The sequence below is a fragment of the Sceloporus occidentalis genome, unplaced genomic scaffold, assembly GCF_023333645.1.
Source record: "Sceloporus occidentalis isolate IW3139 unplaced genomic scaffold, rSceOcc1.0.p SCAF_2, whole genome shotgun sequence".
NCBI lineage: Eukaryota > Metazoa > Chordata > Lepidosauria > Squamata > Phrynosomatidae > Sceloporus > Sceloporus occidentalis.
Window position 1 is genome coordinate 93,380,131 of NW_028316982.1, and position 27,503 is coordinate 93,407,633.

A 27,503-nucleotide genomic window follows, 5' to 3' on the forward strand; every position below is an offset into this window, starting at 1 on the left:
CTACTTGGTTATCCAGATAACGGAGACGGACACTACACCCTGCAGTCAGTCACGACTGGACATTCATGTCAAACGGGAAACCTTTAGCTTTACGATATCCACAGCTGTCACACCAGGTAGGGGATTCAATAACTCAGAAATATATCTATGTCCACAGTGATCAAATCATTATTACCCATGAATTCCTGGCACAAGAGGGAGTAATTCTTGTACTGATGATTTTATAAATGTCTAGAATTGGGATATCTAACAGTAAAACATCATTACTTCCCTGAGCAGTAAAGCATTTCAAGGATAGGTTTTAAAGGCCCATTTCTTTCTTTCTGAGAAAAGAAGTATGACAACTTTTTTTTTAAAAAAAAGTTTATTTACACATTTACAGGCTGAGGAGATGGTCTTTTACTTATCTATAGCATTTACATGTCACCCTATATCCATTCCTTACCAGTAATTTCAAGCCAGGTTACTGGAGGTTAAGAATTTTAAAAAATTATGACCATGTTGGATGAAACCAATTCTGTGACTTTGTCGTTGATGCATAAGGTATGATGTTTACTGACATCACCAGCAGCGGCTTCTTGCAACTTCACTGGGGCCTGTTCTCCCTGACATCACAAGAGATCATCTCTAGGTTTCAGGTTTTGGACCCAAAATCTCAGGGCCTGGGAAAGTCATGATCTCACAACCCTACCACTAGAATTATGTTTTGGCATAATTCTATCTTACTACTGCTTTCCCTTCTTTCTTTTTCCTTCCTGGTGGAGTTAACATTTGTGATCATAGTCAGGTGAAGCAAAAGTTATCAACGTGTGGCCTCTGGGCAATAGACAACCCCACTTTTTTCTACAACTCCCCGAGCTCAAACTATGGATGCCGACCATGAAAGCCTCCGACTTCAAATTGTTTTGTTTTTTAAAAATGGAGAATTGTAATCTTGGAAAGGCAGTTCTCCTTTAAATCCAGGGATGTATGCTTTTGTTTGTTTGTTTGTTTCAAAGAGGTTTTGAAAAATGGAAATGGATTTCCAACCATTTGTGCCTTTAGTGGGAAGGTATTTCTGGGATATGCCCAGTGCATTGGTTTCTGAACCCTTCAAAGTTGCTCACTTCTTGTATAGTGTCAATACTATAGAGCCAATCAGATTTGGCAAAGTGAGAACATAACTGAAAGCAAAGGGATATATCTGGAGCTTAAGAGCAATAGAAGAAAATGTAAATAAATAAACTGGCATTTTGGCCAGAGTACTGAAAAAATGTTGAAAAAGTCAGAGCTCTCTCTTCAACATGAATTCAACTTACAGCCATGACTCTACAACAGAAAAAAGGATTACTTTCTTGGAATACCTTGGAATATTACTTTTAATCATGATTGACTCAACTATGTCTTATTTTTTGCTTAATACTTTCAGCAGTAGCACGAAGGTGAAGCTCTCTCAGGGTGGTTATTAGAGTCCCATAAGCACCATTTCTACCATTCTCTTGATACCAGCGCTCTAACAATTTTATTTTCTGCTCAGAGACATTGTTATAATTATTAGCTGTGACTTCATCTATGCGAGCGTGTGACAAGCCCAGTTTCCGAACAAGTTTAATGACATCCTCTAGTATCATCTCCTCTGCAATGTCAGAAATATGAGGGGTCAAATCAATATCTAGAAATAAAAATAAAAAATAAATAAAAATCAAGCAATGTTTGTTATTAGTTATATATAAATAGTTTGTTTTAAAAAATCCCATTATCCCAAATTTTGCAGTCATTTTACTAGGCTTATGCAAAAGCAGAAAAAATGAGGGCTGAAGTCAATATGTATATGGAAATGAAGAACAAGGAAAATTAAATGTCCATTATTAATTTTATATAAATAGATCTAAAAATCTATTAGCTTCTCTGAGGACAGATGGAAGGGAACTGAATTTTGGTTCAATCATACTTTTCTTTTCAAAGGAATCAGAAGATAGTGGGCTGAAGCAGACTGCCTGGAAGGAGCGATATCTGGCCACTCCAGCCATGATTCCCTGGGACCGTGGCAACTGGATAGCCTTGCTTCTGAACAAGCCACTGCCATGGTCATGGACAGGCCATTGGCAGGAGTGGATTAAATCCACTCCTTTTGTGGGCAGCTTCAGGCCATATTAGGTAGCCTCTATGGGGGCATGCATTGTTTAAATGCCCCCCCCCCCCCCCCGGCAGTCGGAAGCCACTCTATTTGGCCTGTCTGTTTCAGGCCTATGATAAACATCTAACATGTAACATCTACTTTATTCTTTTAAAACAAAGAAACGCATAAACATTAGATTTCTTGTCTTCCTTCAAAGAACACAAGAATGTGTACTAATGACCATAAAACTGAATTAGACAATGAAAATGTAAAACATAAGCAGCAAAATAAAAATGTGTGCCATAAAATTCACCAGGGAAAAGAATATCACCAGCATAACTAACAACAGCTAAACATAGACTCACAACTATCCTAATTAAAGGCCTTTTAGGAAAGAGAAATCTTCACAAAATATAGTAGAACACCATTAGTGAGGACCAAGATGAGAGAGTCTGGAAACTTCCATGTGATTATCCAAAGACCCTCACCCTAATACCATTATGATGGATGGTACCATGGAACATGCAGACCTGCCTTTCCTGATGACAATAAGAGACAGTTCACATAGGACCAGGAGAAGGTGTGCCTTCAGATAACCCACTTTCAAACATTTAAGAAGTTTAAATGTCATCTTTGAACTGGGACTTTGCAGCTGTTTCAAGAGCAGAATTACATGTCCCCATCTTAGAAAGCCCAATTAATAGCCTAGCTCATGCATTTTGGACCCTTTCCCAATAAAGCAGCATATAGAAAACATGGTGTAAGTCCAAATGTGGTGTAAAACTAAAGTACTATTGTGGCTAGATCTCTTTCCAAGCCGCAAAAACAGAGACTCACACTCCATTCACATTTTGAAATAACAATGATAACAATAATATTACCTGGATTACTGGGAGGCTCCATTTCCTAAAAAGACAGAATAGTTTTGAAAACAAAAAATGAAAACATGAGAAATCATGTATACAAACAATGTACAGTCGGTTCTCCATTTTCATGGGGAATCCATTCCAGTCCCCTCCTACGAAATCAGAGACTCATACATATTCAAGCCCCATAGGCTTGAATGGGGCGTATGCTTGTGAGCTGCAGGGGCAATAACATAGGTCGCCCCTCCGTGAATAACTATTGAAGTGGAATTGTCCTGGCATTTTGTATTAACAGGAATTCACATTAATACAATTCCAATTCAATGACAAGATGATGACAGGCTCAGCGCTATGTTATGAAAGGTTTTTGCGTGATAGCTGTCATGGACGGGATAAGGACGGGAGAGTGATCCCGACTTTGTCCCATCCCCATCTGATAATCTCCGATATCCTTTATTTATTTCCTCATAATCTTGTTTGAATTGCTGCATGAATGTCACTGATACTTAAAAGAAAAGTTACTCACAGTGCAGGCATCATCTAGAGTTGAGATATTGCACTCATAGTTATTCCTCACTGAAACTACAAGGAAATAGAAACAGCTATTTATAATAACTCCATATAGTGACTGGCACCCTGTATTGCAGGGTAAGGATTGGTAATATACTGATGGATCTGTAACTGCTCCATATTCACTAATACTATATACAACTGTCGCAATAGTACCATGATCATAAATGTCCCCCCCCCCCCCGCCTTAACAATTGACAGCTGCATCAAGCTATGGAGGACAATTCTGCTGGTATCAGGGTGTAACAGGAAGATGTTTTGGCCCCTCCTACCAGTGAGCAAGGCTATGAGGTGGAATTGTAATAAGGGCTCTGTTGTTGATCGTCATAGAAGGAGAATGGAAATATTACCCTGCTGTGCTCCAACCACCAGCAGAGCAGACCTCCATCACTTGGTGTGGCTGCTGGCTGTTAAGAGCAGTTTGGAGAGGTTGGGCTTGGTGAGATACTTGGTTATGCATTTGTAATTAAGTAGGTGATGCAGAGTATGTGTCAATATATTTACAACTTTTTGCAATGAATAATAATAATAATTTTATTCATTTACACCTTGCCTTTCTCCCAACAATGGGACACAAGGGTTAATGTCATATTTAAAGCATTCGTTTTTTGTTGGTTTTTTGGGCTATGTGGCCATGTTTTGGAAGAGTTTATTTCTGATGTTTTGCCAGCATCTGTGACTGGCATCTTCAGAGAATGCTGGCGTGGAAGTGAGTGGGGTATATATACTGTGTTACCTTGGTTAAGAGGAACTGATTTACATGTTAATCTGTGTATTGTTCTGTTGTTGAATTGCAAGGCCTCAGGGTGTCCATTTAATTAGTGATCCATCATATACTGGGAAACTCCTCCTGACTCTGGGTGTTTTTCATTTGCACGTGCTGGTTTTTTGATTTTGATGTTTTTCAGGACCGGTAGCCAAACTTTGTTTACTTTAAGTGTTTCTTCTTTCCTGTTGAAGTTGTCTAGGTGTTTCTGGAGTTCAGTGGCTTCCCTGTGCCTTCTGACCTGATAGTTGTTGGCATGGTCCAGAATTTCAGTGTTTTCAAATAGCATTTTATATCCAGGATGGTTTATAATGTGTTCTGCTACTGCTGATTTTTCTGGCTGACCCAGTCTGCAGTGTATTTCATGTTCCTTGATTCATGGTTGAACACTGCTAGCGGGTCAGAATATATATACCCCACTCACTTCCATGCCAGCATTCTCTGAAGATGCCAGCCACAGATGCTGGTGAAATGTCAGGAAAAAACTCTTCCAGAACATGGCCCCATAGCCCCCCAAAAAACCAAACACAAAAAACAATACAGGCGCGGGACAGACCGTCTCTCGGCGCCTATTTTTGCTTTGCGGGGAAGCCACAGCCTCCAAACTGCAGGGCTTCCCTGCGGAGCAAAAAAGAATCCGCAAAAAGCTGGTTCTTCTTGCACTGCCATTATGACGTCACAGTGCATCAATGGCAGACTCGTGACATCATAATGGTGCAGCGACGTGCGGATGTTATGTGTCTGGCATGTAACAATGGTGGCGCCCATCTATACAAGGTGCTGCCATTTTGACGCCCTCATCACGTGCAAGGGTTGCGGGGCGTCTGGAAGCGTCGCTGCGAGGCACCCCTCATGCATGATGAGGGCATCCTTTCTGGCCATTCTGGATCGGGCCACAGTTTAAAAACAACGCACAAACATTAATATAAGTATGAATATAAGATTTTAAAACCATTAAAATGGTTATGAAGTTACAACATTAAACATTAAATTAAAGTGCATTCAAACTTTAAAAATAGCACCACACTACATGCAAACCTTAAAAACACCACCACACAGGATTAAAAGCCCAATCTTAGGGAGTCTGTAAAAGCCTGATGGCACAAAAATGTTTTGACCTGCCAACAGAAGGAGAGCAAGGATGAAGCCATGCTGGCTTCTCTAGGGAGGGAGTTCTAAAGTCTGGGAATAGCCACCAAGAAGACCCTTTACTTTGCTCCCATCAAATGAGCCTGAGCAAGTGGTGGGAGAGAGAGAAGAGCCTCACCCTCTCTCCAATCTATACACTTGAAAGCAGAATAAATTAGGAAAATGTAGAAGAGTATAATAAAAGCAACATCAACTTACTTTTCCTCCATGTAAAACATGCCAACATAGCAACCACAATGAGAGAAAGAAGTGGAATCACCCAGTGCCACCAAATTACATTTTCTGTTAAGTAGAGCATTGTAAAGTTTTATGTAAAAATCTGCAAAGAAGGATGGTTAATAAACTCTTCAAACTGATAAGATCTGTAGCTTTTCCATTTCAAGAAATTCAGTGTTCATTCCAAATCATTTTGTGGACATATTCAGGGGTAGCCATGTTGGCCCTACATCAAAATACAACAAATTCACAAATTCACAAAATAATGATACTTTTATTAGAACAACTAAAATGCACAAAGTACATTATGCAAGCTTCCCAAACTCCATTGGATTCTTCATCAGTCAAAGATGTTAAAATTCATATAGTTAAAAATAAAAATAAATGATGATGTTAGATTCACAGGCCTACATTTTGTCTTAAGTTGTTGCTTTTGTTGTCAGTTAAGATGGTCTGGAGATGCATGCAGAGGCCATTTCCCCCTTTGACCATAACCAAGAATCCAGTGGAGTTTCGAATGTATTTTGTTCTGGTTAGTTGGCCCACTAAAGGTATCACTGTTTTGTGAGTTTTGGAATTAGTTGTACATTGAGGACAGAATCACCAAATAATAAATGTAACATAATTGGTGCAAACCAGAGGTATACCTAGTGCAAATGCAAATACAGTACAGTCATACCTTCGTATGTGTGGGTGGTCTGTTCCAGACACTCCCCCCCTGCAGATATGAAAAAAAATGTGAGACCTTAAGTCCCATTGTTCCTAATGGTAGTGTGATGTGCATGTGGCAAATAGCGCTGTCGTGTGCACGCACCACCATTGGGAACAATGCGGCTTGCTATCCACGGATGCTCAAATATGTTGATGGCAAGCCTGCAGATGGCGAGGCCCACTGAATCTTCTTGAAATGTGACAAAGTCAGAATAAATATAATTAATATCAAACTGAGATGACTGCTTCAGTCTATGGCAGCTTCAAAGTTTTGGTTAGCTGATCCATTCAGTTTGTCCAATGCTGTGGTGCCCTGCCCCTGTTGTTGTTGTTGTTGTTGTTGTTGTGTGCCTTCAAGTCATTTCTGACTTATGGTGTCCCTTAACCCCTATCATGGGGTTTTCTTGGCAAGATTTGTTCAGAGGAGGTTTGCCATTGCCTTCCCCTGATGATGAAAGCATGTGACTTGCCCAAGGTCGCCCAGTGGGTTTCATGGCCAAGCTGGGAACTGAATCTTGGTATCCAGAGTCATAGTCCAACAATCAAACCACCATGTTATACCAGTTCTCACCCTGCCTCTGCCTAACTCAAATAATAGATTTCCTGGATGAATTCAGAAAAGTTTTTATTAAAGATTATCTTTAGCACAGCTGCAAGTCCATTGTCAGATCTGAGGCTAGAGCATATGCTCCACATTTAAATGTCCCCACAGCCTCCCAACAGCCTGCCTTCTTTCCCACACAAGTCAACCTTAAATCCCACAAACATCCTCCTGAAGCTACTCACCCTTTCCAACACACCAGGCCTATTCCAACATGGTTTCAGAACAGCTAAGCAAGCTTTTACATGGCTAACAGACCTTAATCTGTGGTCTCTCTGACACACGATGGTTGATAGCATGCCATGCACCCCATGAAGCAAAAGGGGATAAAATCTACCCCATTGGTCCAAAAAAGGTCCACGTCTATCCCCAAAGTGCCTCCTCTCTAGATTCTATTGTGTATAACTAGCGTTTGTAACTGGGATGGCAAGCAACATGCCAATAAATCCTACCACTATGTCTGATCACTGATTGGAGATAACAGGGGGTTTCTCTACCCTGCCAACCATTCTGGTTCAGAAAGACTGTAATAGCAAGCAACAGTGTGGCTAAAAGTTCAGACAAGTCATCTGAATTTTATAGCTAAGTCAAAGATTTTGATAGTTACCTTTCCTTTGGCATATGGTGTCTTTAGTTTCAGTGCACTTTTCTAAAATTATACCATTTTCGCACCTATGAATAAAGGTATTTGACAACAAAGGAGTGATTAGATACTCTGCTAAGGGAATAATGAAAATTTTCCTGCTTTATCCAGTTTTAGGAAGGGACAGTTTCAGTATGGTCAGGAAGGAGCAATTTCAAAAATATTCTCAGTGTTCAGACTGCAATAGCATGGAGTACGGTAGTTATATTCTCAGCTGTATAATGCCACCTGGTGCTTGAAAATGATGGTGCACCTCTCTGTCTTGGAAAGAGGCTGTTTCCAAATGTATCACACTGCTCACTCTTCTCAGCAGATTGTTCACCTTTTGATCTTTCCACAAGGAGTGAACTGTGCTCTACACAATACTGTTCTGTAACACACAGGGTTGCATCTTTGTGAACATAGGGACCCTTAAGGAAGTTCTGTCTCATTTCTGCTCAGGTACAATAGTTTGAAATAGTGCAAACAGGATGCATGATGTCCCTTGGATGTTCTCTTCTTCCACCAACAATTACAGGACAATTTCCAAAGAGGTACAGTTGGCCCTCCATATCCATGGATTCTTTATGCATGGATTCAACCATTCACTGCTTGAAAATATTTTTAAAATATATAAAATATATACACGGACTGCCGAGGTGTAAACAATGGCAGTGGTAAACCAATTCATACTTCAAACCTACTAGGGCCAACATCCCATTCCCATTACAAATTGTGTTGCTATGCTGCAGAATGTCAGTAGCAATGGAGGCAAAAAAGGGCATTGTTTGCCTTTAAAATAAGACATATGGTGGGTGAGCACCTTGTTTTCCTGCTGAATTGTGGCTCTGAGAGTGTTATTTAGATTTCAAACAAGGTGCACATTCTCCATGCAACTTGTAAAGTATTTTGCCCTTTTTGGATTGCCATTGCTGTGTTCATAGCAGTCAATTCAGTGGCAAGTGAGCTCCCACAGCCCCAGCCCTAGCCCCATTCATTAGGTCATGAGCTGTTCACATCTGGATTACTTGTGAAGTAATAGTATTGGCTGCATCCTCACTGTAGAAATAATGCAGTTTGACACCAGTTTAACAACAATGGGTCCATTCTACAGAACCTTGGGATTTATAGCTTGGTGAGGCAACAGCATTCTTTATCAAAGATTAAATACCTTGTAAAATTACAAATCCCACAATTTCATAGGATGGAGTTACAGAACTTAAAGTGACATCAAACTGCCTTTATTTCTACTGTGTAAGATCACCAATAGTGTCCGCAAGAATAGGAGAAGCTTTAAAAACTACCTGAAATGGGGGCAGATCCACAGGTTCAATAGAAGATGTGGTTTAAGGGTGCTTCACTCCCATATTATTTTTAAATTCATCTCTTACCTTTAAGTCTTATGATTGTTTGGGAAACTTACTTATCACATGGATTACAATGTTGACATGGTTGAGAATCACAAAAGAAGCCAGGCATGCATTTGCATTTTATATTCTGTGCGATGGTGCAGTTTGTTTCAACTTCCAATCCTAAAATAAATTTAAATATTCTATTACATTATGTTAAAAAGAAACTAGTTCTTTTGTGGAGAGCCGATACTGAAAACTGGGAAGCACAAGGGGAATTACAAAATACCTAACATCCTATCATAAGGAGAAGGGGGAAGGCTTGTGGAGCTGAAAGGGCTAGATCTAATAGGCTTATGTTACAGGAGAGTAGATTTCATTAGGAGAAACTTTTCATAGTTATTAATAATGGTACTAATTTCTTCCTGGATGGATAGACTGTCCTTCATGGCAGGTCTTTATGGAAAGGCTAGACACCAATCTGTTTCTTCTTTTCAAAATGGAATAGTGCTATTAGTATGGTTTTGTCCCCTTCACACTCTCTATATGAACTGAGGCATTGGAAAAAGACTGACCATGGAAAAAGAGGGAGTATGTGTTGAGTATTGATTTTTTTTTGGGGGGGACTCATCTTAAGGAAACAAACATGTCAACAAAAGATGTGATTTAGGAATGCTTCCATTCACACTACATGACCTCATTCTCACTTACCAAAAAAGCAGTTTGTGATCCGAATAAATGGATCGATTCGACAGCAAAGCATGGTTCCCACTACATTTCTCCTGATCACATTTTCCCCCTGTAAAATAACCCACTTGTGGTTCACATTCACAAATGAATCAGTTCAAAATGGACCCGCTCCAGCCGGCCGAAGGGCAAATTTAAAATGATTCCAATCCACATCTGGTTCACACTTGCGCAGAATCAATTTATCAAAAAAGATGCAGAAAATATCAGTGTCAAAAAGATGTGGGTTAAATGGGTCTAGCGCAGGGGTAGGCAACCTTTTTGAGCCGGGGGCCGGGTTGCTGTCCCTCAGACAACTGGGGGGCCGAAGCCGGGGGGGTGGAGCTTCCACCCTCCGGGGGTGGAGCCGCACACGGTGGGTGGAGCTTCCACCCTCCGGGGGTGGAACCGCACACGGTGGGTGGAGCTTCCACCCTCTGGGGCGGAGGTGCATGCCAGGGCGGAGCTTCCACTATCTGGGGGTGGAGCCACATGTCAGGGGAGGAGTTTCCACCCTCCGGGGGCGGAACCGCATAATAATAATAATATTTGCAAGAAGCTACTAGGCAATGCCATAACACAGGAAAAATGCATGCACACTGTCTCAACCCAGAAAAGAGCAAGCAAGTTCATGTGGGGGGATTTTGCAAAGAGAATACCAAAGGATAACAACAACAATAATAATAGCAATATTTGCAAGAATGGAAGCGACTAGGCAAGTCCACAAAACAGCAAAAAATGCATGCCACTGTCTCAAACCACTTTCTTTCTCTCCCTTCCTCCCTCCCTCTCACTCCCCCCTCCCACCCACCCCTCTCTCTCTCTCTCTTCTCCCCTCCCTCTCTCTCTCCTCTCCCTCCCACCCTTTCTCTCTCTCTCCTCTCCCTCCCACCCTTTCTCTCTCTCTCCTCTCCCTCCCACCCTTCCACCCTTTCTCTCTCTCTCTCTCCCCTCCCCTCCCTCCTTCTCTTTCCTCTCCCACCCACCCTCCCACCCTTTTTCTCTCTATCTCTCTCTCCTCCCCTCCCTCCCTTTCCTCTCCCTCCCACCCTTTCTCTCTCTCTCCTTCCCTCCCTCCCTCCCTCCCACCCTTTCTCTCTCTCTCTCTCCTCCCCTCCCTCCCTCTCTTTCCTCTCCCTCCCACCCTTTCTCTCTCTCTCTCTCTCCTCCCCTCCATCCCTCTCTTTCCTCTCCCTCCCACCCTTTCTCTCTCTCTCTCTCCTCCCCTCCATCCCTCTCTCTCTGCCTCCTCCTCCTTCCCCTCCCGCCCCTCCATTTATAGGAGGAAGGAGGGAGGGCGAAGCCAGGAGGGAGGTGGGTGGAGCCAGGAGGGAGGTGGGCGGCGCCCTCGGAAGGCCCGGTGCGGCTTCTGGAGCCCCGTTTCAGGGCTCCGGAGGCCGCATCGGGCCTCCCAGAGGCCCGGTGCGGCTGCTGGTGTAAGGGAAAATATGAGCAAGGATTTTCCCTTCTGGGAAGGTTCTTGGAGTGACCAGCCAAAATAAGGAAGTCAGAGGCTTGACTGTGTGGTCCAGAGTAAAAACACAAGTTTATTCACTGATCAGGGCTGACAACTCCATCCAAACAGGTGTTTTCCAAGGCTGCAGCAGCCTTCCTTGTTTGTGTTACAATTTTTATACATTTCTTTAAGCAGAGACCCAGCAAGAACAGCCCACTGCCTAATATGGTTTATGCTGTTTCACTTTCTACCTAGCCATGAGATAATCAGGCACTAAGTTGTTAAGGCAAGGTTTAAAAGTTCATGAGCTGAGCCCTTTGAAGTTACTAACTAGCAGTTTCTTCAACAATTGCCTTGCAAGCGGATGCTAATTAACAAATAGTTTTGCAGTTAGACAAGCTACTGATAACGCAGGGAGGCAGAGAGGTGTGTGTATGTGTGTGTGTTCGCTATAGTCACACACAGAAAAAAAGAGTGGGGGCCAGGTAGCCCATTTGCACTTTACGCTGTAGACTCATTCCATGAGTCAATTGTCCTGTTCTCTTGAAGCAAGCAGGTTACAGAAGCAAAAAGTAAGGAAGTATTAGCATAGCTATTTCATATTTATAAATTTCAAACCTCTCACTGGAGCCCCGATTCAGGGCTCCGGAGGCCGCATCGGGCCTCCTAATGTGCGCCGCCATTTTGAAGGGCAAAATGGCGGCTGGAGCGGCCGAAATCGGCGGCGATTTTGGTGGCAGGAGGAACCGGGGGCCGGCGGAAAGGCGCTCGCGGGCCGCATCCGGCCCGCGGGACGGAGGTTGCTGACCCCTGGTCTAGCACGTGCCCGTCCTCTCCAAATCACTTAAGCGAATCGATTCAAGTGGGAACCAGGGTCATTTGAACCGGTTCAAACCGATTTGCGATCCGGTTTAAAAGGTAGTGGGAATCAGGCCCACAATTATATCACTATGATTCCAGTTTAACTGCCCTGGCAATTCCATCCTATGGGATCCTGAGATTTGTAGTTTAGAATTCTCTCTCAGAGAGGTCTAGTGCCTGCTCAAACTACAAAGCCCAGGATTCCACAGGATGCAGCCATAGTAGTTAACGTAGAGTCATAGTGCTATAACTGTGCAATGCAAAAGGGACCATAATTTATCACTGTATAATTAGTGAACACTCTTTTTAAAAAAAATAAAACAAATTCAGCAAGACAGTGTCTGGGGGTAACAAAAGAAAACCATGTGAGTATTTTGACATCTGGAAACACATCTAGGGAAGAGGACAAGTTAGTTGAATATACTCATTTCTAACAGCACTGCCCATGTCACAAGCAAGTCTTCCATATATGAATCAAAATGTGCTGCCTTTTTAAAGAGATCAGGAGACAGTTTGAACAGGAACATGACAAGAATCAACATTAAAAGGTATGAAGCAGCAAAACCCAACAATCCGGATGACCTCAAATTCGGTGTCCTGAATTACACAGAAATACAGAATAATAATACTGTTAAAACAGCAAATTACAACAGCATGAGGTTAACAGCTATGATACATGATGAACTAGCTAGTGAGTTTACATGACTGAAAGTTCATAATGCAAGATACAAAATCATGATACTTGTCATGATTTTTTAAAATCATTTTTAATCCAGTAATGGCACATCAAGTTCTAGTTTTAAGATAGTGCCATGCCACAGTAGACATACAATCCTGTTGTGATGTTGGGATTGGTTTACCTCTAATCTAGAGATAACAGGCATAAATGTAGAAGGGTCCTGTCCAGCACAGGCAAATTATAAAAGTCTGCTTCTGTAATAAAATGCTTTTAAATTGTTCCTGTGTAAATACATTGATGTAATAAAAAGGAAGCTGAAAACATACCATGCTGACTGTCACAATCATTGCACCGCAGACATTTGGTTTTATGATTGAATTTATCCATATACTCAATTCCTTCTGTGCATCTTTTACATTTGGTTCTAGGATCGGCTTTTTTGCAACCAACATATTCAGCAACAGAACCTGTTTTAAAAAAAGTTTGAGTTAAAGTTGGAATCTAGTATGAACCCCTAGAATATTTCACATTTCTAAATTCAGTTTTATCTCCCCTCAGATGCTTAAGCAGCAAACTAAAAGATGGGTTAAACAGATACTTAATTACACACCATTAAAAATGTGAAAGGCTGAGTCTGACAGCAAAATATCTAGCAGGTTTCCTTTTAGAGGGATTTTATGAGGAAGGCACACCATCTACAGGCTAGATAGACATCTTCCTCATGACATGATAAAGGACATAAGCTTGTGGAGTGGATGGGATGGTTCTAATTTTCAAAGTAAAAAGAGGTGATTCCAGGGGCATGACCTTTCCCATCCCCTCATACAAATAAAATAAAAATAATCAATGGCTGGTGAAGGCAAGACACATTCTTAAACCCATTACATGAGCAAATTTAAACTGAGGGATTTGGCCCTGACTGGTGGGAAAAAACAGCGACTGGTGGGAGTTCTGGAAATGAAGAACTCCCAGTATTTGCCACTGAAGAAGATGGTTGTGTTAAAATGTCTCAGGCCTTTGTCCAAGTGTTGCTTTGTTTATACCAGTAGCCAGTTCACCAGTGCAAAGATTTATGCTAAATTGATCTACACATGGATAGTACTGTGCCTTTAATATCATTACAAAGCAAAATGGATCATATGCTTACTATATAAGCAAATGAATTTTTATGTGGATTTGTTATAAATTTATTTTTAAAATTTATTCACTCTCTCTCTCTATCTTTATTAATTTCCTGACTATTGTTGGTTTGTTGATTGTCAGTCTTGTGAATCAGGCCTTATATTTCCTTTTCCTTTTTCCCTGTCCAGTTATAGGTGTACATCACACTAAAGAAAGCTGCACTGTTGAGCCTGCTCCCAAATGCTTTGGTTTTTTCATTATTAATAAATAAAATCTGGAACCTAGAATGGATTCTCTACATGGTCCATTCTTTTTGACCCCATTCTGATGGTGAGTGAGGAAGCATACATTCCTCTTCTGAATAAGTTGGCCAACACTCCATGGAGCAAACTATACTCCAAAATGTTTGGCAGGTAGTTTATAAATATATTTTTGAATATATCATGTACTAATATGTATTATATTTAATTATTTTTGTAGAATGTACACCATAGGCAGGTTTATTTTATCTATTTTAATTGATTGTATGTACAGCACTGTGTAAATTTACAGTGCTATATAAATAAAGCTTAATAATAATAATAATAATAATAATAATAATAATAATGTCAAGAAACCCTGGTCAGAAGTATCTTGGACTAATGAAAATCTTCAGAGTTCAAGACTCACTCTGTAAACAATCTGCTTGTGGTTGTTTAGCATAGAAACAGCATTTTTGATACAGAAAATGACATTTCTGTACAGAAATATTATTGTCTGCACAGAAAAAAGTTTTTCCTGTGCAGAAAATGTTGTAATTCATGATTCATTCAGTGTGAAATTCACATGTAGTTGATTTGTAAAGAAAACAGCATTTTCTGAACAAGTAACAGCTCTTTTTTGCTGGGCTGTAAATGCTGTCTCTTGTGCAGGAAATACAGCACAAAACCATCAGCGAACATATTGCACAGAATAAGCCCTGCATTGTAAACATGCTTTGAAAACTGTGTAGTTTTCAAAGACTTTCTCACAGTGGGAAGAAAGTTGCCACAATACCCACTCCTTCCTTTGAGGAGACAATTAGTGAAGAATTAAATCCCTAATGCTAGCTCACCAGTGTAATGTGGCAAATTGGTCAACAGGATGTTCATTCCTGTGATACTCCAAATACACATCTCCATGATCTTTATGCTGCTTCATATAGTCAACTACTGTATATACGTGTGTATAAGTCGACCTCATGTATAAGTCGAGAGAAGGTTTCAGGGTGAAAATCCTGGATTTTGATATGACCCATGGATAAGTCAAGGGTAAAACTTAGGGGGCCATAAGGAAGGATGGAAAGGGGGAAATACCACTTCCGTCCCTCCGTCTCCTTCTCTGGACCTCTAAGAAGCAAGTGGATTTAAATGGAGATTGTTTCCACAGGAAGCAAAGGCTTGCAAAACAGACCAGGCAAGTGCTTTTCAATGGGGAGTTTTCCCCATAGGATGCAAAGGCTTGCAAAGGGACCAGGCAAGTGCTTTTCAATGGGGAATTATCTCATAGGATGCAAAGGGACCAGGCAAGTGCTTTTCAATGGGGAGTTATCTCATAGGATGCAAAGGGATCAGGCAAGTGCATTTCAATGGTGAGTTACCTCATAGAATGCAAAGGGACCAGGCAAGTGCTTTTCAATTGGGAGTTTGCCCCATAGGATGCAAAGGGGACCAGGGAAGGGAAGCCTTGAAAAAGGGACCAGGGAAGGGAAGCCTTGCAATGGGGACCAGGGAAAGGAAGCCTTGCAAAGGGGACCAGGGAAGGAAAACCTTGCAAAGAGGACCAGGGAAGGGAAGCCTTGCAAACGGACCAGGCAAGTGCTTTTCAAAGGGGATTTTTCCCGAAAGGATGGAAAAACTTGCAAATGGACTGGAAGGGGAGGAATTCAATGGAGATTGGGGTGTCAGGCTTGCTTGCTCTAGGACCTTTCTCATCGCTATTGCTGTGTTGACATTTCTATAAGTCTACCCAAGATTTTTGGGGCTATTTTCAGGCATAAATTTCTCGACTTATAGTCGAGTATATATGGTATGTATGATTATATCAGAACTATGGAGCATTGGCCTCATTCCCTTGTCAACAAAGCCTCATTTCCTTTTCTTTGACATGCTGAGCTGTAACTAGTTTCAGACCTAAACTGCAAAGAGGTATATACATCTATAAAAAAATCTGAAAATAGCAAGAATGAAAGTTATAAAATATGCCTCCCTTTGGAATATCCAGAATGATGACACTCTTTTTTCTTATCTTATAATAATACCTACCCGGATCACAAGAGTAACAGCAGAAGGCATCAGTAGTTGTATTGTACAGATATTGTGTATTAGTTTGACAGCTAGTGCCATCTCGCTTAGAAATATATTTCACTGCAAAATGCTTCCTATATGCTCTATGTGAATCACTGTCACGCGATAGTCCAGCAATTACGATACATGCCTATGATAAAGTGGAAAAAAAGAAGAACATAAATATTGAATGTCAGTGCCTTACTAATATAACTGTAGTAGCACTTATGCATAATTTAATGCATGGAAACTATTGTGGGGAGCTCACCTGGGTGGCAGCAGCTTTGAGGATCAAAAAGATAGAAAAATGGATGGGAAAGGCAAACTGTGGTCTTGATGCATGGGCAGAAAGCAAGAAGTTGATAGCTACAGTGATTCTGAGAACCAGCTCAGGAATTTAGGAAGCTACTTTATTCTTTTTCACACCACTGGCTCACCATCTAGTTCATCATTACAAAACAAGTTCTCAGGCTCTGGTCCTTTGGATGTTTTGGACATCAACTCCAACAATCCCTCCCCACTGGTCATGCTAGCTGGAGCTTCTGGAAGTGCAAAGAGCAAAGACCATTGGTACACATTATAGTGACTGCCTGTTGTTCTGCACAGCTTCCGGTAGGGAACCTGCTCTGCCTTAACAAGCAGAAATGTTGGTATCCGGCCTCAGAGGGAGAGTGACAGGCCCAGCTCAATAGGGCCTAGCTCTAGACTAAGAAGGAGAGCCCTCCCTCTAGCCTTTATCTGCCTTGGTCCAGGCCTCAGAGGGAGAGAAGAACTGGGCCTGATCCCCTTCCCCACCACCATTCCCTTCTTTTGTGTCATGTCTTTTTAGACTGTAAGAGGGCAAAGAACTGTCTAATTAACCATTTGTAAGCGCTCTGAGAGTCTTTGTGGCTGAAGAGCAGGGTATAAATACTCCAGATAAATAGATAGATAGATAGATAGATAGATAGATAGATAGATAGATGTTAAATTGATCCACCTTGCTTCTCTGCAGCTATCAAGTTCTTGCTTCAAAGAAGCATAGCTTGTAGGATCTCAGAGAAGGGAGGGAATGTGGTGAGGAAAGAGGGGGCAATATTTGTATGGCCTTCTTCAAAAGCAGTATTTTTCTCATTTGTATACCCCTTGTTAAACTTTGACTCCTTTAGAAAGGGAAGGTCCAAAGTAAGGATGGGAAAGGGTTTTGCCCTGAAGCGTCACAGAGCTGTAATGTACACTGTGTGCTAAATGGAATCTTCATTGTCTACAGATGTAATTGATACAAATAATTTCATAAAGATATGCATGCAGACAGTCGTTTCCCTTAGGGCTATAGATGAAACAACACATTTCCCAACTTGCTGGAAAATTATAGACAATTCTTATATAATAAGCACTGTATCTCACTGATACATATCTGTACATATCATGGGTTTTCTGGAAGGGGAAGGGAAGGATGCTTATGCTACAGAGAGAGAGCCAAACAAAAAAACCCAGACACTTCATATTGTGCTTCAGTTTAAGAGATGGAGGCCCTGTATTCACATGCAAATAAACCAGCCTCCCAATCTTCTCTGTAGAGAGTCAGGATGACACAGGATCCAAATTCAGAGTCTGGTACAAACAGTCCAGATGGTGTCCAGTCTGTTCAGTGCCAAATTCAGTGCCAAATCTTCCAGGAAGATCCAGAGCCCTCTGTTCTGATGCTTGATGGCTGTTTAAAACGTGTCCCTGTTATCCAAAATGCCAGAGTCCCAGAGGGCACCCACAACCAATATTACATAGGGTGAATTTTATCAGCTCAAGTTGAAGCTGCTGAGAGGGATTTGGGCAACTAAAGGCAGAGATCAAGCCTGTGTATACCAGTTCTGATGACTAGAAGTCCAGAATGCAAGGCCAAAATGTAGTTTTATTTACTATAGCAAAAGGTAAATCAACTTTCATCCACAAATACATGTTCATACACACATACAAAAAATAACAATATAAAGATGGTAACAAATAGTGACTTTCAGGAATTCAGAAGGTAATATGTACCAGGTCCCAGAAGCAGAAGTTCCAATTGGAGATTTTAATGAAATGGAAGTGACTCAGCCTGCTGCCTATGGATCAAGGGGGTGGCAGCAGTTGAGGAGTTAGGAGAGAAACTGATAAGAGTGTCTGTCTGAATCTCAAACAAGACTGAATTGAGGCTGGCTTGGCAGCTTTATTTTATAGGGCAAAATGTGTCCTAGGACAGTTTATGGGAATAAAGTGATTTTTCCAGGAAGGAATAATAGAATGGAGTGCTTAAGAGGGAAGGACAGGGCAGCTCTGGAACTAGCATTCTCTGGGCTGCCCTGGAATATCCAGGCCACTGCAGACTAGGGTTGCCATAATTCTGGACCTCCAAACTGGGACAAATGTAGGACAAAAGTAGGACAAAATTTTCAAATGTAGGACACATTTTTATAAAAATGGAGGACACGCAAAAATTGATGATTTTTAAAAAAATGTTAATATAAATGCATGTTTCTTAGGCATGATCAAAATGGAGGACATTTTGGCACTGTTCCTAGACAGATGGCAGAAATGTACTTCCCTTTCTGGCTAACCTCCCCCCCCCCCATTCCAAACATCATATTTGGGCATTGAAGAGGAGGAAAAGTGGAAAAGGCAGAGGAGGAGGAAGAGGAGAAGAAGAAGAGGAGGAGGAAGAAGGGGAGGAAGAGGAGGAGGAGAAGAAGAGATGGAGAAGAAGAGGAGGAGAAAGAAGATGAAGAAGAGGAGGAAAAGGAGGAAGAAAGAAGAGGAAGAAGGGGAGGAAGAGGAGGAGGAGAAGAAGAGATGGAGAAGAAGAGGAGGAGGAAGAAGATGAAGAAGAGGAGGAAAAGGAGGAAGAAGGAAGAGGAAGAAGGGGAGGAAGAAGGGGAGGAGGAGAAGAAGAGATGGAGAAGAAGAGGAGGAGAAAGAAGATGAAGAAGAGGAGGAAAGGGAGGAAGAAGGAAGAGGAAGAAGGGGAGGAAGAAGGGGAGGAAGAGGAGGAGGAGAAGAAGAGATGGAGAAGAAGAGGAGGAGGAAGAAGATGAAGAAGAGGAGGTAAAGGAGGAAGAAGGAAGAGGAAGAAGGGGAGGAAGAAGAGGAGGAGGAGGAGGAGGAGGAGAGGAGGAAGAAGAAGAGGAGGAAAAAGATGAAGAAGAAGGGGAGGAAGAGGAGGAGAAAGAAGAAGGAAGAAGGGGAGGAAGAAAAGGAGGCAGAAGAAGAGGAGGAGGAGAAAGAGGAAAGGCTCTTTCCCGTGCCTGGCTGCCTCCGTCGCCAACGGAGGAAGCCAGGCAAGGGAATGGGGCCTCGCTGAAGCCAAGCCCCAAACCCCTGCCTGGCTGCCTCCGTCGCCGTTTTGCCCCCACCCCCGGGATTTCCCTCTCCCCCCAGAGACGGAGGCAGCCAGGCAGAGGTTTGGGGCTTGGCTTCAGCTGTCCTCCAAGCCCCAGCCAAGCCTGGAGGACTCCGCGATTGCGGAGGAGCCCCCAGGGCATGGCTGGGGCTTGGAAGACAGCCGTCCTCCAAGCCCCAGCCAAGCCTGCAGGACTCGCTGGGGGGGGGGGAGTCCCGGGGGCGGGGCCAAACCGGGGCGGGACCATGCAGACCCGCCCCAAATCGGGAAAGTCCCGCCCCCAAGCGGGATATGGGAAGCCTACTGCAGACAAAACTGGGATGGGGTAGGCATGGGAATGATTTACTATAATTAGGGTTGCCATAAGTCTGGACCTCCAAATTGGGACAAATGTAGGACAAAATTTTCACATGTAGGGCACATTTTTAAAAAATGGAGGACACGTGGAAAAAATTGATGGTTTTTAAAAAATGTTAATATAAATTCATGTTTCTTAGGCATGATCAAAATGGAGGACATTTGGGCATTATTCGTAGACAGATGACAGAAATGTACTTTCCTTTTTGGCCAACCCCCCCTCCCCCCATGTCAAACAGCACATTTGGGCATTGAACATGGCTTTACTTAACATGGCAATCTCTTGCATATTTCAGAGGCCTATTTGATAACCAAATTCTTTGGGTTTCACACTGAACATGCTATGCATACTGAATATGTCAAGGTGGTTTAACAAGAAGTGGCAGGCAGGAACCCACCTCCGCCTCAGCCTCCTCCTCTGCCTCCGCCTCCCGGGCCCAAGGAAGTGCCCAGCACGGAGGCGCGCGAGGCGGAGGAGGCGGTGGGTGGCTGCCTGCCTGCTGCCTTGGCGCGCGTGAGGGCGGGGAGCGCCAAGCCAGGTAGGCACCTCTGCCTCCTCCTCCGCTTGGCGCGGCCTGGAATAGAGGAGGAGGCCCCCCTCCCCGCCTCCCTGCCACCCTCCCCCACCTCCCCACGTGGCCGCGCCACCCAACTCCTCCTTCGTTCGAGGCCACGCGGCCGCGCGCAAGAGGCACACCGCCTCCTCCTTCGCCTTCTCCTTCGCTTCCTCCACATGGCTGCGCGGCCTGGAACGGAGGAGGAGGTGGGTGGCGCGGCTGCGCGGGGAGGCGGGGGAAGGTGGGTTGGCGCCACGCGGGTCCCGAACCGGGGGCTGGGGGCCAAACCGGACTGGGACTGGGAAGGGGCCCCCAAAAGCGGATTTGTCCCGGGGGCCACCGGGATATGGCATCCCTAACTATAATTCAAAGGAAAGGTGGCTCTGTAAGTACTGATCAAATATGCAGATATAAGCATTTGAATCTTTACCAATGACAGGAAGAAAATAAACTTATCAGTTTGACACTGGGGACCAATTTGGAGTTCTTGACCCATTGAAACATGATTTGATGTGCAATATTGCTGTTTTCTGTGCAACATTTTTCCTGTGCAAACTTATGGTTTCTCTCTCTATTTTTCTCTTTCTATAAAAACCAGCAATCTTGCACAAAATACCCACGTGGCTACCTGGAAATGATCTTTTTTGTGCCAACACCATATTTGAATTTTGTGCAATTTCCTTTCCACACCAAAAATGGAACCATTTCCTTAGAAAGCTGCACAGTGCTTAGGAGAGAGTTTTCTGGGTACACTGTGCAACTTTTGTAAAAAGATTGCACAACGTGCCATCATTGTAGGGAAAAATAATTTTCTAGTCTCAAAAGTGTCTCAAAGCTATGAAAAAGAAGGAGGAAAAACTGTTCCCAATGTCAGGATTTAGAAAATCAAGAAACACCATCCATATCATCCATATGCATATCAATGGAGATTATCACACAGGCAAAAAAGATGGGAGCATAGCAGTACAAAGTCGCGTGATGTTGTGATTATCCCACAAATAAAGACAAATGTGCCACTTTTTATTCACGGGATTTTCCATGAATAAAAGCAACACTAGAATTCCTCTTTATTCACAGGATAATAGTAGGATAATCGCGACCTTGCACAAAGTCATGTGATAATCATCTCGTGATTGCGTGATATTGGTGGGAGCATCCTGCTATGCTTCTATCTTTTTTGCTGGTGTGATAAAGTCCATAGTGTACATTATGTTTTTTTACACAGTTGAATATATAGTCAACCCTTGATATTCACAGGGGAGCTGTTCCAGACCCCGCTTTCCATGGATACCAAAATCTGCAGATACTCAAGTTCTATTGTCTTCAGTGACAGCATGTGCATGCAGTTCCGCCACCATTAGGGACAATGGAATTTCAGTGGCAGTGCATGCACATGGCCACGCTACCATTAGGGACAGCCGCTGTTGTCCCAAGTGGCAATGCAGCTGTGTTAGGGACAACGGGACTTAATGGTGGTGGGGCCACATGCTTGCGCTGCTATGGGAAAATGGGAGCTGTCCCTAATGGTGGCATGGCCATGTGTACATGCCATTGGGAACAATGTGGACTTGCTGTCTGTGGATAATTGAATCTGCAGGTGGCAAGTCCGCAGATATCGAGGGCTGACTGTATATCCATATATAATGCAAACTGATATGGGGGTTGTTCGCATGGACAATAAAATGTGGTTTCATCCCATTTCAACCATCAGCTGTTTAGTTGAAGGCTTTCATGGTTGGCATCCATAGTTTTTTGTGGGTTTTTCGGGCTATGTGGCTATGTTCTAGAGAATGAAGATGCCAGCCACAGATGCTGGCAAAATGTCAGGAATAAACTCTTCTAGAACATGACCAGATAGCCCGAAAAAACCCACAAAAAACTATCAGCTGTTTAGCTGATGTATGAGGCTGAAACAGCGTAAAACTGGGACAAAGCTGCCCTCCGGGGCGAAAAAAAGGAGCAAAAATGTTCATTTGCTCCACTCTAACAAAGGGGCTGTACAGCTGTGGCAACGATCTGGCTCAAAAAGAAGCTCTGAAATGCAGCCCTTGTGACGGCGCTTCCAGCTAGAGTCGTTTGGGCGCTCTGGCACCCTTATGTCACGAGGCTGCACCCCGTTATGATGTAACTGCACCGATATTAGGGCTTGGTGAATGTGGACACTGAGTCACACCTAGCCCTTATCTTGCCGCTGCCATGCCGCTTTGCGCCAGTATGTACCGGCCCAAAGAAAGTGTGCACTATTGGAACAGCATATAAACAACACAACACAAGTGCTGGAATGTGAGAAAGCCCAAGCAATGTATGGAAGCAATCTGGAGTATGTGCTCTGGGACCAGTAGTTGCAGCTGCTGGCACCATGGTTCAGCATATGGTTTTTTCATTTGTCAAGCATACAGGTACACATGTGGTCAGCAGCATCATTGACCCATCACACCACCAAGCCATCAAACATCCCATGAAGTGAAATCATGACAAACATGGCAGGTTGCCAATAATGCAACAGATGTTATTAAAATATACATGAACCAGACAGTCCAACAGGGGAACATGGGGTGAAGGGAGAGGGGAAGGGGAACTCCATGATTGTGCTTTTCCAATGTGTCACTGAGTGTGCCAATGCACTGTACGGGTATCACTCATGCTACTATGTAGCCAGTCACATGGGGCATCCAATGAGATGGCAGTTGCGCAGGAGGAGAGAGGCAATTGGCAATTGCAGACAGTCTGCTCTTGTGATATTGAGCATGCATGGGGAAGAGGCAAAAAAATGAGCAGTACAGCTAAGAACAGCAACAGGGGAACAAGATTTTCCTTGGAATTGGCTGATTACAGGGAAAAAGTGAGGAAGAACTATATATCCCTAAATCCTGTCTATAGGTCTATGAGGAGCAAAGCAGGATTAACCCTGATTAGTATATGGATGGGAGACCACCAATGAATACTAGGTGTTGTAGGCTGTATTTCAGAGGAAGGGACTGGTAAAACCAACTCTGAGCATTCCTTGCCCAAGAAAACCCTATGAAATTCCTGGGATTCCTATATATCACCAGGTAACTTGAAGGCATGTATACAATCCTCACCAATCTAAACAAATCAGGGATCTGCTCAGGCATGTTTCAGTCAGCTCACACTGAAAGAAAACTCATTCAGAGAAAGCCCATGGAAAATGCTAACAGTATTTTCTGGCAATGACTAATTCTCCAGAAATAAAAAAAAAAAAATAGTATTTCTTTTAAAATGGCCCCCATCAAGCTGCTCTCAAGCCAAGTCACCCCTTTTTCTTGGGACAACTCCCTGATTAATTTATAATGTAAAATGACAAATCTTTAAAAGAGCTATAGCTCTGACTTCCAAATACATATTCATTATCTTAAATAAGAACTTGATGTTTCCTCCTGAAAGATACTCATGCACCATGGATAGTTATGGTGAAATGTTCAGATCTTCTGAAAACAACGGCTAGCTTTCTGCTTACACAAAATTAACTCAGGATTGCATCATAACTCATTGTAAACAACATATACTTTTGCACCTCTCCTGCCCCAAATATCTGAGCAAAAATAGCTAAGTGGTTTTTGTTTCACTGCTGATTGCACTGTCAGACACGAGAAAATAAAAAGAAGATTTAAAGTACAGCTAGGGTTGCCATAAGTCAGGACCTCCAAACCAGGACAAATGTAGGACAAATGTAGGATAACATTTTCAAATGTAGGACACATTTTTCTAAAAAAGGAGGACACGTGAAAAAATTTGGTGCTTTTTAAAAAATGTTAATATAAATGCATGTTTCTTAGGCATGATCAAAATGGAGGAAATTTGGGCATTATTCCTAGACAGATGGCAGAAATGTACTTCCCTTTTCTGGCCAAACACCCCCAACCTCCATTCCAAAACACACACGACACACGTTTGGGCATTTCACATGGCTTTACTTAACGTGGCCTCTTGCATATTTCAGAGGCTTATTCCATAACCAAATCCCTTGGGTTTAACACTTAGCATGGTTTAACATGGCTATGCATATTGAACATGTCAAGGTGGTTCCACCGTTCTTGCACCAAGTGTACTTCTCAGAAGTGTGTACTTGGTCAAGGGACTTTGGTTTTTCTTCACTGCGCATGAGTTTGTAAAAATCACAGCAACTTACATTGGCCTTGCCTCAGAGGCTTTCTGATATCAATATCACCATTAAAGAACCAAAAACACACAGAAAAGGCACTTTGGAAGGTGACACTCTCTCAGCTTCAGAAACAGTGCATGCATGCCTCTCAAGCTGACTCATATCATCATCATCATCATCATCATCATCATCATCATCACACTATCATTGTCAAAGCAAGGGAGACTTGTTAGCATTAAAAGCACCCAAAACACACTTTGGAAGGTGACACTCTCTCGGCTTAAAAAACAGTGCCTGCATGCCTCTCAAACTGACTCATATCATCATCACCACCACCACCATATCATTGTCAAAACAAGGGAGACTTGTTGGCATTAAAAGCACCCCCCCAAAATATAAAAACACTTTGAGGCCTCTGGCCACACACTCACTCACTCACTCACCTCCTCCTCCTCCTCCCCCTCCTCCTTTTCCTCCTCCTCCTTCTACCCCCCTCCTCCTCCTCCTCATCTAGGGTTGCCATGACCTCCAAACCAGGACAAATGTAGGACAAATGTAGGACATTTTTCAGATGTAGGACACAGTTTTAATAAATGGAGGACACGCGAAAAAAATTGATGCTTTTTTTAAAATGTTAATATAAATGCATGTTTCTTAGCCATGATCAAAGTGGAGGACATTCTGAAATTTGACCGAAGAGGACATATCTGGAAAAGGAGGAGGATGCCTGGTCACCTTGTCTCTGGTCCAAAATACACTGCAGAAATAAAACATAGCTGGACTGAAATGCCCAGAGTTCCTCACCAAAGCTGCATCCACACTGAGGAAAGAATCCAGTTCGAGAGTGACTTAACTGTCCTGGGTTAGTGCTGGGGAATTGTAGTACACTGGGCCCCAGAGCTATCTCTAACAGGGAGTCACAATGTAGTGTGAACTGCAGTGCCCAGAATTCCTCCCCAGGTGCATCCACACTGAGGAAATGGTCCAGTTTGAGACTGCTCAGTGCTGGGGAATCCTGGGAATTGTAGTCTATTGTGGCCTCAGAGCCTCTGACAGAGAAGTCTCAATGTCTCCCAAATACTAGCATTCCCAGGATTCCCTAGCATTGAGTTAAAGCAGTCTCAAAGTGGGTTATTACTCCTGCAGAGTGTGAGAGAGATATAAAGGACAGGGACTGGATTCATTCATTAACTCACAAAAGGAGGAGATCTGTGTCCAAAACACACTGCTTTGACTGCCAGGGCTCAGTGCTATGGAATCCTGGGAATTGTAGTTTATTGTGGCACCAGAGCTCTCTGACAGAGAAGGCCAAATGCCTCACAGACACCAGAATTCCAGAGCATTGAGCCCTGGCAGTCAAAGTTAGAAAAAATACACAGGGGCAAAATACATATTGAAAATGGCCACACACCTCCTCCTCCTCATCATCATCCTTGCCTCGGTGCCAAAGGAAATGGCCCTCTCCCCTCTGCTGCCTTGCTCAGACTAAACAGAGGAGGAGCTCCTCTTCCTGAGTCTGGCAACAATTGTTGCCAACAAGCCTCAAAGATAATTCCCCAAACGTTTGGCCAAAACTCACCAAATCCCCCCATATCTCACCAAATATTCAGTCAAAATCCCTGAAAAGTCCCTGTAATGTTAATATGGCAATAAAACGTAGCCCTAATTGAATAAAAATACAGTGCTACCTCGGGTTACGAAATTAATTCGTTCCGCGGCGCCGTTCGTAACCCGATACATTTCGCAACCCGAAAAGGCTTTCCGTTAGCGCTGGAAAGCCGCTAGCCGCGCTTCGCAGTTAAATTTCGCGCCGAAATGAATTTCGTAACCCGAAAAATCTTTCGTTACCCGGAACAGTTTTTTCCAATCTAACTTTTTCGTACCCCGGAAATTTCGTAACGCGATCAATTCGTATCCCGGGGTACCACTGTAATTGGAACTTATTTCAACTCTCAAAATTACCATTAAAACCAACCACCAAAATCACACCAAAGGCTCTGAAAAGTACCCATTTTGGTGTGAAAGTCAACAGATTGGCAACAGCCGGGAGTCAAGGAGGAAACCGTGCAGGGACGCCCCCTAGTGGTGAAAAACTGGGAATGTCCCGCCGGCAGGAGGGTTATGGCAACCCTATCCTCCTCCTCCTCCTTCTCCTCCCCTCTCCTCCTTTTCCTCTTCCTCCTTCTCCCCCTCCTCCATTCGCCGTGCGGCCTGGGGCGGAGGTGGGTGGCGCGGTCGTGCGCAGGAGGCCCCTCTGCCCCAGGCCGCACGGCCACGTGGAGGAGGCAGAGGCGGCGCCTCCTGAGCACAGGCGCGCCACCTTCTCCTGCCTCCCCGCGCCACCCACCTCCTCTTCCTCGGCCCCAGGCCGGGAAGGTGGCACGCCCGCGCGCAGGAGGCGCCGACTCCGCCTCCTCCTCCACGCGGCCGCGCGGCCTGAGACAGAGGGGGTGGAGGAGGTGAGTGGCGTGGCCGCATGGGGAGGCGGGGGAAGGTGGCGCGGCCACGTGGGGAGGCGCCGCCTCTACCTTCGCCTCCTCTGCCCCAGGCCTCGCTGTCCTCCTCTTCCTCCGTGCAGCTTGCAGCTGATAATGTAGTGAATTAACTTTTTAAAGTGAAGAAAAGCTCTAACAATCATTCCTGATGTGCAATGCACAAAGTTCTCTGGCTTCTCTTTTTCGACACAAGAAACAATTCATTTCTTCTGTGTCAATTCAGCTATCTGTTGAAAGCACAACCCCCAACTAACTGTTTCGGACACAGCTATCAGATTTACTCTTCTTGTACTTCCTTCTACCTCTCACACAGCCTTTTCCTCAGCCTGTCAAACAGCAAACTGATAGATCTGTCATGAAGAAGCTTGCAGCATGAGCAAAACAATTGGCTTCTGTATGGTTGCAGGGAAGTGTAGAAATACTTACAGGGCACAGTGTTAAAAGGCAGAGAAGGAGCCTCTTGATCATGTTGTGTTCAGGCAGCTGCTCACTCGGAATTGTAAAAAAGAAAGTAACATGGTGTG

General features: G+C 43.4%; 1 protein-coding gene across 3 annotated transcripts; it reads right to left on the minus strand.

The window, feature by feature from the left end:
• Positions 1 to 351: 351 nt before the first annotated feature.
• LOC149318708 (tumor necrosis factor receptor superfamily member 6-like) lies at positions 352 to 27,482 on the minus strand. Of its 3 annotated transcripts, XM_089510320.1 has the most exons (10): positions 27,406 to 27,482; positions 16,075 to 16,246; positions 12,997 to 13,137; positions 9,023 to 9,131; positions 7,585 to 7,649; positions 6,345 to 6,383; positions 5,648 to 5,731; positions 3,491 to 3,546; positions 2,980 to 3,004; positions 352 to 1,651 (listed from the first exon to the last, which is right to left on the minus strand). In XM_089510320.1, the coding sequence occupies exons 1-10, from the start codon at positions 27,445 to 27,447 to the stop codon at positions 1,374 to 1,376; spliced, it is 1,011 nt and encodes a 336-aa protein (XP_089366446.1). In that variant the 5' UTR covers positions 27,448 to 27,482; the 3' UTR covers positions 352 to 1,373. The 3 variants fall into 3 exon arrangements, with proteins under 3 accessions (XP_089366446.1, XP_089366447.1, XP_089366448.1); XM_089510321.1 differs by lacking the exon at positions 6,345 to 6,383; XM_089510322.1 differs by lacking the exon at positions 5,648 to 5,731.
• Positions 27,483 to 27,503: the final 21 nt, after the last annotated feature.

Coding starts and splice junctions, on each gene's coding strand:
- LOC149318708 (XM_089510320.1), bottom strand. CDS start 27,447: ATGATCAAGAGGCTCCTTCTCTGCCTTTTAACACTGTGCCCT. Junction 7,650..9,022: donor CATTGTAATCCATGTGATAA/GTAAGTTTCCCA, acceptor CTTTATTCATAG/GTGCGAAAATGGTATAATTT. Junction 3,005..3,490: donor CTCTAGATGATGCCTGCACT/GTGAGTAACTTT, acceptor CTGTCTTTTTAG/GAAATGGAGCCTCCCAGTAA.